The sequence below is a fragment of the Artibeus jamaicensis genome, unplaced genomic scaffold (assembly GCF_021234435.1).
Source record: "Artibeus jamaicensis isolate MK-2021 breed Jamaican fruit bat unplaced genomic scaffold, CSHL_Jam_final scaffold_1689, whole genome shotgun sequence".
Lineage (NCBI taxonomy): Eukaryota > Metazoa > Chordata > Mammalia > Chiroptera > Phyllostomidae > Artibeus > Artibeus jamaicensis.
Window position 1 is genome coordinate 12,923,262 of NW_026522029.1, and position 16,519 is coordinate 12,939,780.

The 16,519-nt window shown below is 48.1% G+C and overlaps 1 protein-coding gene across 1 annotated transcript in view; it reads left to right on the plus strand.

Moving 5' to 3' along the window:
* PLPPR5 (phospholipid phosphatase related 5) overlaps positions 1 to 14,786 on the plus strand; it is a 75,194-nt gene extending 60,408 nt beyond the window's left edge. Inside the window, exon 6 of the mRNA XM_053655975.1 lies at positions 14,112 to 14,786. Within this exon, the coding sequence (XP_053511950.1) occupies positions 14,112 to 14,144 (33 nt within the window). The 3' untranslated portion in view covers positions 14,145 to 14,786. The remainder of the gene's footprint in view (positions 1 to 14,111) is intronic.
* The last annotated feature ends 1,733 nt before the right edge of the window (positions 14,787 to 16,519 follow it).

Here is a 16,519-nt window from a genome sequence, read left to right on the forward strand (position 1 = left end):
AGTGCATTTTTATTTACAGTGAGTTTTAAAATAGAGGGTGGGGGAGGTTACCGGGAGGAAGGATTGAGCAAAAAGGAAAAAGGACCCGTGGACATGGACAACAGTGTGGTGGTTGCTGGGGGGAGGGGGGCATCTAAGAGGACTAAAAAGTAACGTAAAAAAATAAAGATTAAGTTTAAAAATTCAAAAAGGTATGCATGTTAAAAATCATTGAAAAAAATAAAATAAAATAGTAGATGCTGACCGGCTGGGTAGATCAGTTGTCTAGAGCATTGTCCAGATGCACCAAGGTTGCAGGTTCAATCCCCGGGCAGGGCACATACTAGAATCAACCAGTGAATGCATAAATGAGTGGAACGACAAATCGATGTTTCTCTCTCCCTCTGAAATCAATAAAAAATAAACAAATAGAATAGGAGGTGGTGAAAGCAAAAAGAGATTCTATTGGAATCTTGAGATTGCAGGAGATTGGTGTTTATTGACTTCCTCCTTAATTTCATTGTTTATGACACATTTATGCCCTTGGTTTTACTCTGGTAGCTGGGAAATAAAATGGTGGAATTCTCCCCCTCCCCGCCCCCCCCCCCAGCACACCCTACTGAGCTGGACTCTGGCTTGTCCTCCCAGCCTCTGGGCAGAACCCAGCCTGCATGGCGGGTGGCCCGCTCCCCGCACTCTCAGCGGCACCCCGGCCTGTAAGAGCCGTGCTCCTCGCTGGAGACCCATGCCGGGCCTCTCCGGGTGCTCTGTCGGGGTGGGGGGGTAGCTGAAGGACATAGGACTGTGCTCACTGCCCCTCCCGCCCTCGCTGGCCACCCCTCCAGGGAAGCCTGCAACAGCATTTCCTTCCTTTCACAAGAAGGAAGACTAAGGAGTATTTGGAGGAAATGGATTGCTTTTCATCACAGTTCACAGCGGGAAACAAGGCAACGCAAAACTCCTCCTGTGGTTTTATCTTCGAAACTGATAGCTGGAGACCCTGCAGCTGGTCCTCGGAGGAGAGGAGGGAGCCGGGGGACGGTCAGGTCTGCGGCCTCGCCTGGCCGAGCACTCAGCATTTTTACACCACGCGGTCATTTTCTGGTTGTCAGTTTTGGGTGGAGAACGAAAAGGGTTTCCCCGCAGCCCTAAGTGCTTATGTAACCTCGTGTGTTCAAAGCGCATGTTTGGTCCACAGGAAGGTACAGAGTAATTGCAGTGTGCCGGCAGTCTTTATTATTATGTCAGCGATGTATCCCTTAATCACGGGCGTTTGTCACACGCTAATGGCCGCAGTTTATGGGGAAGAGTCCTGATTTCCCTGAACACTGAGTCTGAGCGTTCATTACGGCTGGTTTTATGAGCAGATCCATCTGTGGAAACCAGCCCGTCGCATCCCGTTGTCCCCTAAATGTCTGTCACCAGAAGGAAGCGTCATCACAGCGGTTCATAATAGCACATCACTGCGTGCCAGTGGTGAGTTATGGGCTCGGCTGAGGGGCCCAGCGCCTGATGCTGTGGTCGTCCTTCCACTGGGCGGGGATTCTGGACAGTCCTGACCTGGGGCCACTGACTTACGTGCTCTGTGGCTCAGTTTTCTCATTCCTAGAATGATTGCTATGAAAGTTCAATACGAGGTAGAGTCTGTTTCTGGAAATAAAAGCGTGAAGGACAAGAAATTCAATTACATTTATGGAGGAGAGCAGCTCCTACCCGCTGTGGAGGCAATTTTTAAAAGTAGGTGCAATGAGAGATGAGGTCGCTGGCATGGCGGTCCAATAGGAAGTTGTTGTTTAATCAAGTGACATCCCAGCAGGATGCAAACCAGTGAGTCCTGGAGACCTCAGAGTACGGCATCCACATTGCAGACAGCCCAGTCCACTATGTGGGGGACAGGCTTCGTTCGGCGTGTGCGGTAAATGCACAGGAGACTAACATCGCCACCTGAGAAGAGAAACCACAGGTGAGGATGCACCAGAAGGCTGGCACACCAATCACTGCAGAGCCTACGGAGAGAGCGCGTGGAGCTATAGCACTATTCAGACGCACTTGAAGGAAGCCTTTCTTCTGAATGAACATCTGAGTCTTTAGGCCGGCCAGGTCGACTGGATGCAAGGTAAAATTAAAGTATATTCCCAAAGTTAGATATGTCTCGGTGAGATTTTCCGATTTCAGTGCTGGAGAAAGAACCCTATAAAAGTTGGAGAAGGTGGTATTACTGTTCCTGATTGTGAGCTACCCCCTTCCTTAGGCAGAGTGTCTTCTCTGGTCCTGTCCTTTTGAACTTGGTCTCTGCCCTGTCAATCAGAAACCTATGGAGCCACCGTGACTTTCTGCCAACCTCAGTGCTCTGGGGCTTGTTCCAAGGCAAGGCCATGTTCTGGGGAGCGAGGGCCTCTCCCCGAGCCCGGGCCCCAGAACCAGGTGTCCCCCCATCACCCCTAGAAGATGCACAGGACCTGACCACCAACGGGCAGGATGAGGGAAGGACACGTTTTCTTTGCCGGAAGCCGCTGAGCTTTTGAGGTAGGAACGTATATGCCCAGGGAGAGCTAACACACACACAGCGCACACAGGAGCCGTTACAGCAGCATCCGGCCTCAGGCTCCTCCCCCCACAACACTAAACACCAGAAGGGAACGGAACTTAAGGGGAAAAAATAGCGTGTGACACAAGAATTCTATTCCCGCCCAAAAGGTTGTGGAAGTATTCAGATAATCGTGAAATACCCTATATATAAGAATTCAGGAATTATACTACTTACAAAAGGTTTCAGAAGTGTTGACCTGCTCACTGAGCAACACACCAGGAGTTCAGCTCTCACACTGGGAAAAGTCAAGATCTGAAGGAACTGGCAGAAAGAATGGAAACCATTTAAATACAGAATTAATTAGAACTGACTGTGGTAAACACAGTAACAGAAACAGTGCAACATGAGAATATCCGTTGAAAGAGAAGAGTTGCAACAATAGAGCAATGGCAAAATGAGACGAGCCGTTGATCATACAAACAACAGGGTCAATGTGTGGTCATTCCCAGATGTCATAAAGGAGAGACTCAGTATCACTGTTTCATCCTTGGCATTGCCAACTAGAAAAATAGAGGCGCAGGCATTTTAAAAAATAACAGTTATCAAAAGAAGTGTAAAACAATTTATAAAAGGCCAATGACTGTGTACAGCACAAACAACACTGTTGTCAAAGGTTGATACCCGTAATACATAAAATGTCTGTAATACACAAGGTCTGTCCAGGAGGGATTCAGCCACGTGATGTGAAAAATAGACATTTATTGAAGAGGCTACATTGTACACAGGACAATGATGCCTCAGTCCCCTTCAAAGCAGGCATCTTGGGACCTCACACAGTTCTCCCAATTGCCATCAGCTGCCCCCATTGTATTTTCCTGAATTTCATCAATGGTCTGAAATCTCTTCCCTTTCAAAAGTGATTCGAGTTTTGGGAAAAGACAGAAGTCGCAGGGCACTAAATCTGGGATGTAAGGGGGCTGAGTCCCTTGGGTGGTTTGAATTTCATCAAAAAACTGTGCATGAGACATGATGCATGAACAGGCATGTTGTCCTGATGAAGCTGCCAATCACCGGTTTCCCACAGCTGTGGCCTCTGAATCATTGGAATAGTTTCTGCAGAGTGTTTGAGCTTAACACAAAATCTGATGCAGATCCGTTACTCTACTCTCTCATTTTGAATGTGATGGCCACACAGTACACAAGCTCATTCAATGGTGTCTACCACCCCCACTGACCAGTACAGTGAAGTCATCATTGTTCGCACATGCGCATTTCTGTGCACTCTCCTCGAATGCCAGGTTGCACTGATGTTGCGCAAACCATTCTCATTATATTAACAATGGATGGAGTTTTCGGACCATCCATTGTTTATATATCTATATCTATCTATCTATCTATATCTATATCTATATCTATATATATATATCATATATATGACATATATATACACACAGACACACACATATGCACGCATATGACCAGGATCCATTCCCATGGCAACAGCAAAGGAAATGTATGATGGGTAATAGACATCCGGAGGACCCAGAGAAGCAAACACATCGAGCGTTATATATATAAAAAAAAGGGAAAAGGTTAGGAACAGGCAAGTCCTTAGATGTCAAGTGCAAACGGGAAGTTAGGTACAGGGAAGAGGAGTCCGTCACCGGAGGGAAATCCACGCAGGGCCTTCATGCGATGATGAGGCTGCTCTCACCCTGGGGAGCCGTTGAAGGAAGCAAAGGGGCATCCTGTTCAGGATGGAGGATAAATGAAGAGGAGCCGTTCTGACGCAAAACAAAGCAAAAACCCGGGTCACCGACAAAGATGACAGGGCCTCCATCTCCGGACAGCGGTGTCACGCAGCTTTGACCGGCCAGCCTTCATTTGGCCAAGTCTGTCTTCAATCAGGTGCTGAATCTCATCAGAGGAGCTATCTTGGCCCATCGGCCGTGACAACAAAAGGCCAGAGACCGGGTGGCTTATAAACACCACAGACGTGTTTCCCATGGGTCTGGAGGCTGCGAAGTCCAGGATCACGGTGCTGGTACATTCAGCGTCTGCATCCCAGGGGCCGTCTTCTCGCTGTGTCTTCATAGGCAGACGCGGAGGCAGCTCTCTGGGGCCTCTTTTCTAAAGTCACTAATCCCACTCTCGGGGACTCCATCCTCATGACCTGATCACCTTCCAGAGGCCCCGCCTCCTAACCCGGTCACATTGGGGATTAGGTCGCAATGCCTGATTCTGGGGGATGTGCCCATTCGGACATGCTGGGGTTACCGGAACTGGCTCCAGGATCCACCCTGCTAGCCCCGCGTCACTCAGGAGACCAGCCCCATCGCCGCCCCAAGAAACACGCTGCCCTGTCACCCCCCGTGTCTACCTGTCTTCCCTTCCGAGGGTTCTCTGGCCCGTGACCAACGCACGGTGGGTACATGGCATCTCTCCCCCTTACATCGGTGTAACTCGTAGAGCTAAATTATTGGTATAGAAAGTGCTTTTCTTGAAAATATTTTTCCCCACCTAAACCTCAGTGCCACAGTTTTCTTAGGTGTGTGTGATCTAATGAGTTGAGGCAAAGGGAAGCCCCCTTCCGAATGACGAGAAAGGGGAGGCAATGCCAGGACTAACTGGCAAGACCGCAGTTTGGTGCCCCGACAGGGGCTTTGCACCCACCCCAGCAGTTCTGCATGTGAAGGGACTCCGAGACGAACAGCAGCGCCACCTGGAGGAAAGCGGAGAGCAGCGAGGACATTCTGCACGTCTAGTAATGGCAGTGAGTGCTTACAATCACAGGTGGAAATGACCAGCATCCATTCCCATGGCAACCGCAGAGGACAGTGTAGGGATGGGTAAGGGGAAGTCTCGAGGACCCAGACAAGCAAATGCATCGACTGTTCTGCAGATTATCCAGTCTCAGGGGCCTGAGTGAAGGTTGTACTGGAAATTAGGCAGAGGGGCACCGAGTGTGGGGCAGAGGCAGGCTTTTGCTGTTGCAGGTGGTCCCGGGTTGGAAGCCTGGCTTGGCTACGTGAGGACTGGCAGGATAACACAAGCCCCTCCTCCTTTTCCTACCTCAAGATTGATACAGCCACGGCTGCCTTCTAGGGTCATCCTTTGAATGACCAGATCACAAATAAACTTCTCGGCACACAGTAGGTGCTTCGCTCAAGGTAGTTCTCTCCTGCAAGACTAATGATTTCTATAACAGGATTTTCATTTTATTTCCGACTAGGGTACCCCGATAGAAGTATTTTGTGGAATTAAAGGTTCACACAGAGTGTCTATGAAACACAGAGCTTATGCAGAAACGCGTAAAACGCGATGGTACGTTACCGTCATGGCAACCGCAACACAGCCCTGTGGTTCTCCGCCAAGACAAATATGATTATGCATTTTGGTGCTCCCCAGGAAAAGTTCCTTTGAGGTTTACGAATGTTGACATGAATAAGTATGGCAAGCTATTAAAGATTCGTTTGCTTTTCTATAATGCAAATCTTTGTTTTACGGAGCTGCTGGATTGCGATGTAAATGTTACATAGGATCTCGCCGAAACAGCTTTATTAGCGATCGGAGATTGGAACAGTGGAACTAAGTGTATTCATATTTTAGGCATTTTCCTTCACTCTGAGCTCGGTGCACTTATGAAAAGTATCCGAAGTAAACCAATGTTTACATGCTGTGCTCTGTTCTCATTTGTCAAATTTAAGCTTAAAAGGAGTCCATGGAAAATGGAAGCTTAAAAACTGCAACAGACACCAACATTTCAGGGTAGAGAAACGAGCACATGCTGTTCTTATTTTCCATGTGTTCTTCTTCCTATTTGTGCTCCCAAATATTCAGTATTTATTTCTCCACACTGTTCGTAAATTGTACTATGCAAAAAAATAAAAGCCAGATTTTTTTCAGTTACCTAGCAGGATTTTTATGAAAGCATATTTTCAGTAAATTGCCATTGAGCATAAACACATTTTTCCCCTCTCATCGGAGTGAACACATGCAGTGTTGGAGACTGCATATTCCCACACTGCCATTCCTGCCCCTCGGTTAAGGGGACAATAAGACAGTGATGGGTTGGAACATCATTTCCACGCACACCCAGGTAGTCACATGGGGGAGCCTCTCGCCATCTACCCCCTTCCACGCTCAGGTTTGTTTCCATACAGGGTCCTAGAAACACACGTGAGGCCTTCCTAACCGATCTGGAGCTCCAGGACACAATGAACATTTTTTTTGTAGAGAAAATGTCACAATTTAGCTGACTGAAACAAGGAACATGAACAATGACTCAGCCACAATCTCGTGAAACAACCACATTTTTGTTGTTGTTTTCAGTAAGGCAGCAACCAGCAATTTGTGCCTATTGTTTACAGTTTGGAAATCTGGGTCACGGACCACAGCAGTTGCAGAGACTCCTCCCATGAGCCCTGAGGGCCCGTGATGTCAAGGGACCTCCTGGGGGCCCAGGGCCTGCCGGGTTCTTCTGGGAGCCTGCTCTTGCTCACTCGGCAGGATTTCTCAGACGTGGTCACGCATCCCTGCCTGTGAAAGCTCATCTTCAATGAGAGCTTAATACGTGCCTGGAAGTACGCAAAGAACTTCGCACATAAAGTATCGTTTTAGTTTTTACAGGAATTCGATGAGCGTCTTCTTTCTGTTGGAAGAGATGGTGATGTAGGTTAGGGGACGTACCCTAGGCCACACGACTGGTCCGTGTTCTGACACAAGACCAGGGAACCGAATGCTCCGTTGCCCACGTGCATTTCCAGACATGCTCCACGGTCATCACGTCCGAGCTGCGGTTCCTAGCCCTCTGCTGCACACTCTTCGACATCCCTTGGAAAAGTTTGAGTCCCCGCAAACTCACCGCCACCTTGGTGAGGCGAGTAGAGCCTTCCACTCCCTCTGGTCTGCGGGAAAAACAGTTTGAGGGCAAGCATCTCCCAAAGGTATACCTTTGAAATGTCAATGAAGAACTGAATTAAAAATAGAAATGAAAAATAAAATGAAAAACAACGAAAGTGGAGACGTTGGGGGAAAAAAACAGGATGAGTGGCCGAAGCTTTTGGTTTGATGCGTATCCTTTATGCTGAACATACTGTTCTTACTACTTACTCTTCACCAATCTTGGCAAAAATAAATGAAGGGCTCCCTGAAGAGGCTCCTACTGTGGGAACGGTGGGCAGAACCATTCCAAGGACGGGGATGGGGTGAGGAGCCTCCGATTGCCTGGGTCCAGTTCAAGGTCACATCCAGTGGTCACAGCCTCTCCATAATCTCCAACAGATTCGCCCAACCACTGAGTACCGCAGGCACCCAAGGAGCCATAGAAGGACATGTCAACCACTGGGAAGTATAGAGTGAGCGAGAAACACGAGTTTCCTCCAGAGCTTCACACACAGTGACGCTCTCAGCCAGGGACACGCCGTGCAGTTCCTGGCAGTCTTTGAATGCGAAGATTTTAGTTTTTTCAGACTCATTCAGAATGACTGCTTTTTTGGGCAATGCTCATTTTTTAATCAGAAAGAATGGTAGGATGTTATAGAATTGTTTTTGTAGACTGGACGATGCTAATCAACCTCTTCTACGCCATTGGGCAGTGGTTCTCAGGCTGGTATAAAAGGAGTGAGTGTGTTGCTTGCAGAAGGGCGAGTTTCTGGGACACACACCCAGCGGTTCCGGTCCAGCCGGCCTGGACTTGGGCCCGGGGTCTGTACTGCACCAGGCACGGCCAGCGACCTGGGTACAGAGGCAATAGCTGGCCTTGGTCCAGCTGGGCCCTCAGCGCTTCTGAAACAGTGGGTTTTCATGTCGGCTGCACAGTATAGTGGTCTGGAGAGTCTTTACAAATCCCGCTGACCTGTCATGCTCTATACCAATTAAATGCGAGTCCGAGGAGTTGCATCGGTAATTTTTTTTAAAGTTCCCAGGTGGCTCCGATGCACAGCCAGGAGGGAGAACCAGGGCTCCTCAGGATTTGCTGGGGGAAGCCCTCAGTGTCTCTGGCTCCTGAGGACTTGGAAATACATCTCGAGGTCGACAGCCCACATCCCCGGCTTCCCTTGTCCACAGGCTGGCCTCTGGGTTAATGAGCTTATCAGAGATAGCTACCTGGAGAGTTCACCTTTCTCTAGGGAGAAACAATTCTCTCAGAAAGCTCTTAGTGCCTTTTCCCACATAGGACCCCAAAAGATCCCTTAATGGAAACAAAAGTCTAAGCTAATCTAAAAGTTGGAATGGATACAGAAGTGCTGGGGAGAAAGAAATAGTTCCCCAAACTTTCTTCCCCAGAAGAACGTGGGTTGAGCACATTTTAGCTCCGATGAGGGCATACCTGCATCTGTAACTCATTTATTAATAATTATAGGACCACAAGTCCTTACCCTAAATCCTTTGTGCTAGATGCTTCTCAGGACTCAAAACATTTTGTATTTTATTTTTGGATTTTACTTATTTATTTTTAGAGGGGAAGGGAAGGAGAAAGAGAGGGAGAGAAACATCAATTTGCAGTTGCCTCTTGTGCGCCCCCTACTGGGGACCTGGTCCAAAACCCAGGCACGTGCCCTGACTGGACATCAAACCAGCAACCTTTTGGTTCACAGGCTGGTGCTCAATCCACTGAGCCACACCAGCCAGGGCCAGGTTTTGTATTTTAAAAGAAAGCAGCGTGTTCTGTTACCCGAGCAGGATCCATAGCACTGCTTTGTACAGGAGGACAGACACTGGAACACGGCACACAGTGAGGCCACTCCCATCCACCCAGGTTCGGGCTTTGCCCCACGATGAGTTAGCACCAACCTTACAAGAAATATTTGGGTTTTAAAGTGCATTATTGTAAACTTGCAGAACTGCAACATTCCAACCAATTATTTTTTTCAAAGAATCTCCATGGTTTCTTTTTCTTCTTTTACTTTTTATTTTATTTCTGTGGCTTTTATAGGCAACTAGAATTTGAGAAGAAAAGAATCTTGTGCATAGAATCTCATTTGATCTTAATACAATCCACTTAAAGGGTATTATTTCCGTTTCACAGCTGAGAAAGCTGGGTCTCTGAAAGGTTAAATAGCTTGCGAAAAGTTCCATTGTTAAGGGCCCAGGTTCAAACCCCTGACTTCAAAGTCCGCTGTACCACACAGATTCCTTACTGGTAAATCTGAAGACTACATCATTGAATTAAAGACCTGTTCTGCACTCATCCCGTTTGATGTTTAGGCTAAAAACCTCAGCTGATCGCTGACAACCTCCCTTCATAACACACAAAGCCGCTTACAGTCATCTGGAAAGAAAGATGCTGGAATGATACTTAACCTCAGCGTTTGGTCTCCTGCGGTCACAAATGCAGAACTTGAAACCAACTGATCCTTCATCCAACTCAGTAAGTCAGTGTTTGAAGAAACACTGAAATAACACATGAAATACATTTTGTAGGTGTCCCGAACCCAACCTAGTGAGCGCGGCCAAGAAGAGCATTCCCAGGGGAGGTCCTTCAAAGACTGCCTCGTGAGGCTGTTCAGCTGGATAATGGGTATAAGCCACTGCGAACACCCGCGATTAAGGCAATAAACTTAGGTGCGCCTGGGCGCACTGGCATTGGCATTGGCGTTGGGTTGCAACGCAGAGGCAAATACAGAAAAAGGTGTCCTTCTGTGCAGGTTTCTGCCACTCTCCCAAGGGACCTGGTACTGGGTCGTTACTTCTCCTTAAAATGCAGTTCATGTTTTCAGCGAGTTTTCACTCGTGACCATCCCCCAACCACACAGCCCTTCCTAGGTTGGCTTTTCCCATTTTCCTGTGTGAAGTGCTCTTGTCACCTGTTCCCCTAGCTGTTCCCAGGGAAATTGCTAGTGGCGAGTCCTGTCTGCTGGTGAGTTACCACGCAATGTTCGAGTCATAAATAAACGGCAATTTTGTTCTCAGTCACTTTTTAAAAAAACTGCAGAACATAATTTCTGCAAAAGAGTGAACTACAGATTTTCATGTCTATCTTAGAGCTTCCCAAATTGGCATGCTAGAGATTTCAGAATTTACCAAATTTAAGGATCTAAAGTGACTTTTCAGAAAAGGAGCTTATTTCACTCGGGAGCCCTGCCCTCAAGGACCAGCTTCAGTATTTTGCTCACGGACTTGCTGTGGACTTGAATAAACGCTTTTCCCCCAGATGTGGCACTTTCTAATCTTTGGCTCTGGGCTCGAGTCTGCCGTCTGCACCCCGAGCCTCAGACTGTGTGACCTGGGGCCGGAGGCCCCCGTAATTGTACTGATGAGTGATACATATGACCACTCTTTCTTGTGACTCTGAATGATGCTTTTATGCATGAGTTTTTGGTTTGCTTAACTGCGTGTTTGCACTGTTATCTACTAATAACACGTATGGTTGCAAAATAAGAACTTTTCATCTAAAGGAGCGACTCCTTGTCTGCCAGTTTGCCTGGGAGTGTGCTCCCCTACACGGGTGATCTGAAGATATTCAATGCAGTCCTGGTTTTGTATTGGCCCGAGAAAACTGCCCGTGGGGAGTGAGCGATATGGTGACTCCCTGCACAGGAACGAGGCTTCTCTGGTGTTTCAGGTTGTGTACCCGCCCCTGTCACTAATGTGACTGTTATACTGCAGAATCATTGTCTTACAGATGGTGAGGACCTTCGTCCTTAGCTCCTCCTGCCCCCTGATTCCTTTGGGGAAAGCTACCCCCCAGGCTAGAAGAAAACGAATCTCATGATTTAAAGCCTGCTGAGATAAAGAATCCATCGCCTGCATTCCGTGGTGTGGTGTCCTTTGGCCTTGACAGTGAAATTAAGGGAACAGATGGGTCCCGGGCTGTCTGGGATATTCCTTCCATGGACTTAGAAATTATTATTAAATTTCCTTCTTAACATTCTCTTCTCTATGCGCAGTCATTTCGATATTGTACTTTCATTGGTTTCTCTCCCTGCTAATGACCACCTTCAATGACCAGCCCTGAGCACAGGGGCACTCTTCTCGTTCCCGCCAAATCAGAAAAGTCATCTCAGAGGTTAAAGCTTAAGTGTGACATGTAACAGAAATGGTGCTCATCACCAAAAAAGCAGGCGTTTTCCCAGGGCCCCAGGACCTCAAAATGCAGTCAGTCCGGAAACAAACGGTCGCCCTGCAGCTGAACTTGGTAATGACCTAGCAACAGGCAGGGATTGGAAGCTTTAGCTATTGGCGAACCGTGATTTTTAGATGCCAAGACTGAACTCAGTGTGTCACAGGCCTCTATAACACACTTAAAGTCATGTACATTCAGCCCTGGCTGGTGTGGCTCAGTGGGTTGGAGCATCATCCTGTAGACTGAAGGGTCGTGGGTTCGGTTCCCACTCAGGGAACACACCCAGGTTGCTGTTCAGTATCTGGTCGGGTCACATATAAGATGGCAACCAACTGATGTTTCTTTCTCTATCCCCCCCGCCACACACACACACACACAAAGCAATGAAAAAATGTCCTCCGGTGAGGTCAAGGCCTTATTCCCAAGGTGACCTTTTATCCCTATTTGGGACGGTGTGGCTGTGAGCAAGTCGTCCCTGTGTCTTGCTTGCATCCGCCCTCCTCAGAGTGTCCAGATTGAGATGTATTTGGTCCCACTGCCCGTTCTCTGTCACTCCTGCACCACTCGCTTTCCTCTGCTTCTGTCCTGCCTGGCGCTGACGACCAGTGACCCATCTTTGATCCTTTCTCTGCTTTCTTACGGTCCCTCAGCATCTCCGTGCCACTTTGCAAGGCTCAGAATCACCTTCGGCAAACGTAAACAAGCCCGGTGGATGCGTCATTGTCTTGGTCAAGGCAACGCGAATTCCCAGCCCTTCCAATAACCGTCCCCTTTCTCGTTCCTCTTCTTTCTTAACTCCTTTCCTTCCTTTCTACCGTAGCCACGTCCTCACCGTTCACCTCCCCACCCATTGCTACGCACTGACGACTCTCCAATGTACCCCTTGTCGTCTCTCCAGCCGCCACTGCCTGCCAGGCCCCTTCCCGACGGGTGATTTGTGTTGAAACCCTGGGCATCCAGTGCATTTTCTCAGTGCGCAGGCTTCGTGTCCTCACAAGGCCGGTGGAAGTAAGACTGTGATGTACCGTGTCCTCGGTTCTGAGGGCTTTTATTGGATCGTTGTGTGTCCTGGGACTCTGACAAGTCCTTTTTGTCCCAAAGCCTGCACTGTGACAAGGGAAAAACGAGAAAGCTTCGAGATACACGGCTGAAGCCCCCGACATTTTCATCAGGCGTTTCCCGCGGGAAACGTAGGTTCCCAAGGTCCTCTCGGGAGCCAGGGGCGGGCACGCTCTGCTCATGACTGATTTTTACCGATGCTGGTTTGCTCTGTGGTTGTGTGGGGTCAAAGCTAGAAAATAAAAGACTGCCTTACGCGGTAATTAGTGATTTTCCCCTCGTGGTGATCTGATATGCCTACCTTCAGCGAAAATGAAGTTTAATGTCTTCGCGCACATTCTTTCAAAACCGTTTTAGCTCATTCAACATTTTACACTTTAATCGGAAAAGGGCTCCCGTACACGGGCGAGACCACGTGTTGTGCATTCATTTCATGAAATTCCGTAGGATGCCTTTGACTCAGAGTCGGCACAAAACTGCTCGGCCGAGCATTCAGAACCAGGACGGTGAAACCCTTCTGTGGTGCTGCTGCTACCTGCGGCTGGGGGCCGTCACTCACCCTCGACCTTGCCGTGACATTGTGTGTGGCATGATCACCGTGTCCTGCCCCTGTTCCACTGCAGGGCTTCAGCAGCCATGGGAGGACCTTGCATGTCTGACCCCGTGTAAACGTTAGCCACTCCACAGGGTTCTTCATACCCAATTCTATTGTTTAAAAAAAAAAAGTAGGAAGTAAACAGGCTTCCCGGAGGATTCTGTGGTTTAGGTAAACAACAGACAGGACCATCTGTGGTCTGGCTTCCTGCATGGAAACTGAGTGGGACTTAAAAGTCCCACTTAAAAAATGGGACTGGGTCAGTTACCAAACCCCATCACGCCCCCACCTCACCCGAGCCGGCTGCCTCGCGGGGGCTGGTGCTGGCAAAGCCCCAGCATCCCAGTTGCACTGAGCAGAACACTCACGTGCCAGATTCGGCTGTTTTTCCTCCTCCAAACGCCAGTGTTCATTGTGCAGAAAGCAGGTACAACGTGCTTACCTTTATTTGGTTAATTAAGACTGTGAAAACTGCCCTGGCTGGTGTAGCTCAGTGGATTGAGCGCGGGCCTGCGAACCAAAGGATTGCAGTTCAATAATCCCTAGTCAGGGCACAAGCCTGGGTTGCAGGCCAGTTCTCAGTGGGGGATACACAAGAGGCAACCATACATTGATATTTCTCTCCCTCTCTCCTTCCCTTCCCCTCTAAAGATAAATAAATAAAATCTTTTTAAAAAAGGCTATGAAACCCAATGTACAAGTAGCAGCTACGTCGATGTCATGACCCTGAGCACTAGCTCAACAGAGCCGTGTGATTTTGTACCCGAAATTTGCACGGGCCACGGTTTGCCGTTAGGCTAACTATGGTTTTTGAAAGCGCTAAGTATTGGCTGAAGCCGCTTCCCCCAGATCCTGACCCCGGAATTCCTCTCTCTTTGCAGAACCACATCGCCGCCTTTGCCGAAGTCACATGATACAGAAGCCGCCGGGTTCGCCCTGCACTGGACGTCCTCCCTGTTCACCGTCCATTCATAACGCCCAAAGCTTGTTTGGTTGCGGAAGAAGTTTCTCAAGTTGTCTAATAATTTTTACGATTTTCCAACCCGTGTCGATGTATGTGTCCCCCCCACTAGACTGTGAGCTCCTCCGAGGCAGGGCCGTGTTTTCTCTGTACCCCGCCCCCCATGACCTAGAGCAGTGCCCACCACAGAGTAGGCGTGCAGTTACAACGGAGTGGACCTGTTCATTCTGAAATAGAGCATCCGCTGTAGTTGCTCAGAGAATGACGGAAACCATGTGAAAAGAAACCCCTACACGAGTCCTATTTGTACATGAAATCCCTCCATTTGGGCCTGGTTATGCTTTTTAATTTTCCACATTATCTTTTCAGCAGTATCCCATGTTTCGTTCGAAGTGGGCTTATTTCATTGGAAGTGGGGGTTTTTCCTTTACTATCAGCATGACATGATGTCCATCCTGCCAGGTTTCAGTGTGTGAAATGACTTTACTTTTAGAAAGTATGTTCTAAACTAAAATAACGTTGCACATAGTATTATGCTCAATTTCCCTTAAAATGCCATTCTCTACCTTCTAAGACTGGTGCTTCTGCTTTTGAAGGGGAAAATGCCAATTTTTACTGTAATAAGTAATGTATCATAATTAAAAACTATTTATTTGGACTTTCGTTGCTGGTCATTGTGCTTTGATGGTTGACTTGTAGTTTCCGAACGCGGACAGTGTGTAGGGTAGTCCAAGCGACAAAGTCTATCACGGGCACCTGCGTCCTGAGCCATTTTCCATTGGTGACTGTGTCTCGGGTGTGGAGAAAGGCTCTGTACTTAGGTTTTTTTTTACTAGTCGAGTTTCCACATCATTTAAATGGAAAGGAGCCACACCCTGCAATGCACTTTAAATTCTATCAATGCCAGAAATGTGGTTCACTCGTTTTACTAACTCGTTTTACTTCACCCGTTATGTAGTACGTTACATTGTGCAAAGTGCATCTTTCATTTATTACATCAGTTCATCTGCACAGTAGTCTCAGGCAAACATTAGGAGTCTGGCTTTACTTTTACAGATGAGAGAACCAGAGCCAAGGTGGGGCAGATCACGTGGCCAGCCGCCCCCCCTTCCCCAGGAAGAGGCAGTTGAAGTTCAGCTTCGCCTCTTCTGACCCCGGACTAGCGTTCCTTCCCAGCAGCTCACAGATGCTGCATCCGGCGGACACACAGAGGCCTTTCCAAGGCCGGTGGAGGCCTGGGAAGCCCCCTATATTGGAAAAAATGAAATGCCAAAATAAAGCTACAAAAACTGTGCTGTGGTTTACCTTTGTGTAAGAACGAGCACTTTCAAACAGCCAACAACACAGCGAACTATTTTCCTGTTTAAAAAAAATCACATCAAGGGTAGTGGCGAGGCCTTCAGGAAGGCTGGAACTTAAATCAGAGGCCCCCTTGTCACGCTGACCCCCGTCTCCCAGAGCCCCCGCCCCCCCAGGAGAGGCCCCGAGGGTCACACTGTACTCTGAGCGTGTGGGATTAAGGGTGAAAATCATCAGGAAGGTGAACGGGACCATGAGAAAATCACTTAACATATTTCTGAACAATGACTTGGCCATCTCGAAAGATACGCTGCACAGCTTTGCCCTGTGAGGGCTGTCGTTAGTTGACCAAAATGATACTCTGGACCTTGCCAGAACCACAGAAAATGAATTTTGAATCTTCTCTGTAGTTTCACCAGAAATCAGAAAATAAATATAACCACAGACTTTTCCATTACCTCTAAAACAGATCTTACATCTCCTTTTCCCTCACTGAGTAGAGTTACACCACTTTTTTTTTAGTGGGGCCAGAACTGGGTATTTCATATGACTATCTATACCAGACCTTTAAAGCAAATTCAATTCTGGTGGAAATTTAGAACATGGAAAAGCTTGGAATGCCTGGACCCTCTTAAACTCTCGGGCAATAAGAGGAATGGGAATTTGTCTCTGCGCATGCTCGGGACAGGGGGCTTCGGGTGTCTTAGGGGGCAGGATTCCCAGTGAGACTTTCAGAGTTAGGTCGGTTCTGTCGGTCCTAGTACTCGTTTTCCAAGGAACCAATTAGTCAAGTCTTCCTTTTGGAAGCCTTCACTGTGTATTTGCTCGTATGTTGGATCTTGTCCCCTTCCTAAACCTGGTCTCAGTGCAGGGCTTGAAACTTCCTCAGAAACCCAGACTGGACGGTGGGCCACAGGAAGGTCCTCTCCAATCCGTCAATGTCATGGTCCCCAGAGTGTGCAGTGAATGATCCCTCCATCAAGCAATTTCAGAAAATAAAAAGAGACACGTACAGGAAGCAAAAAGGCA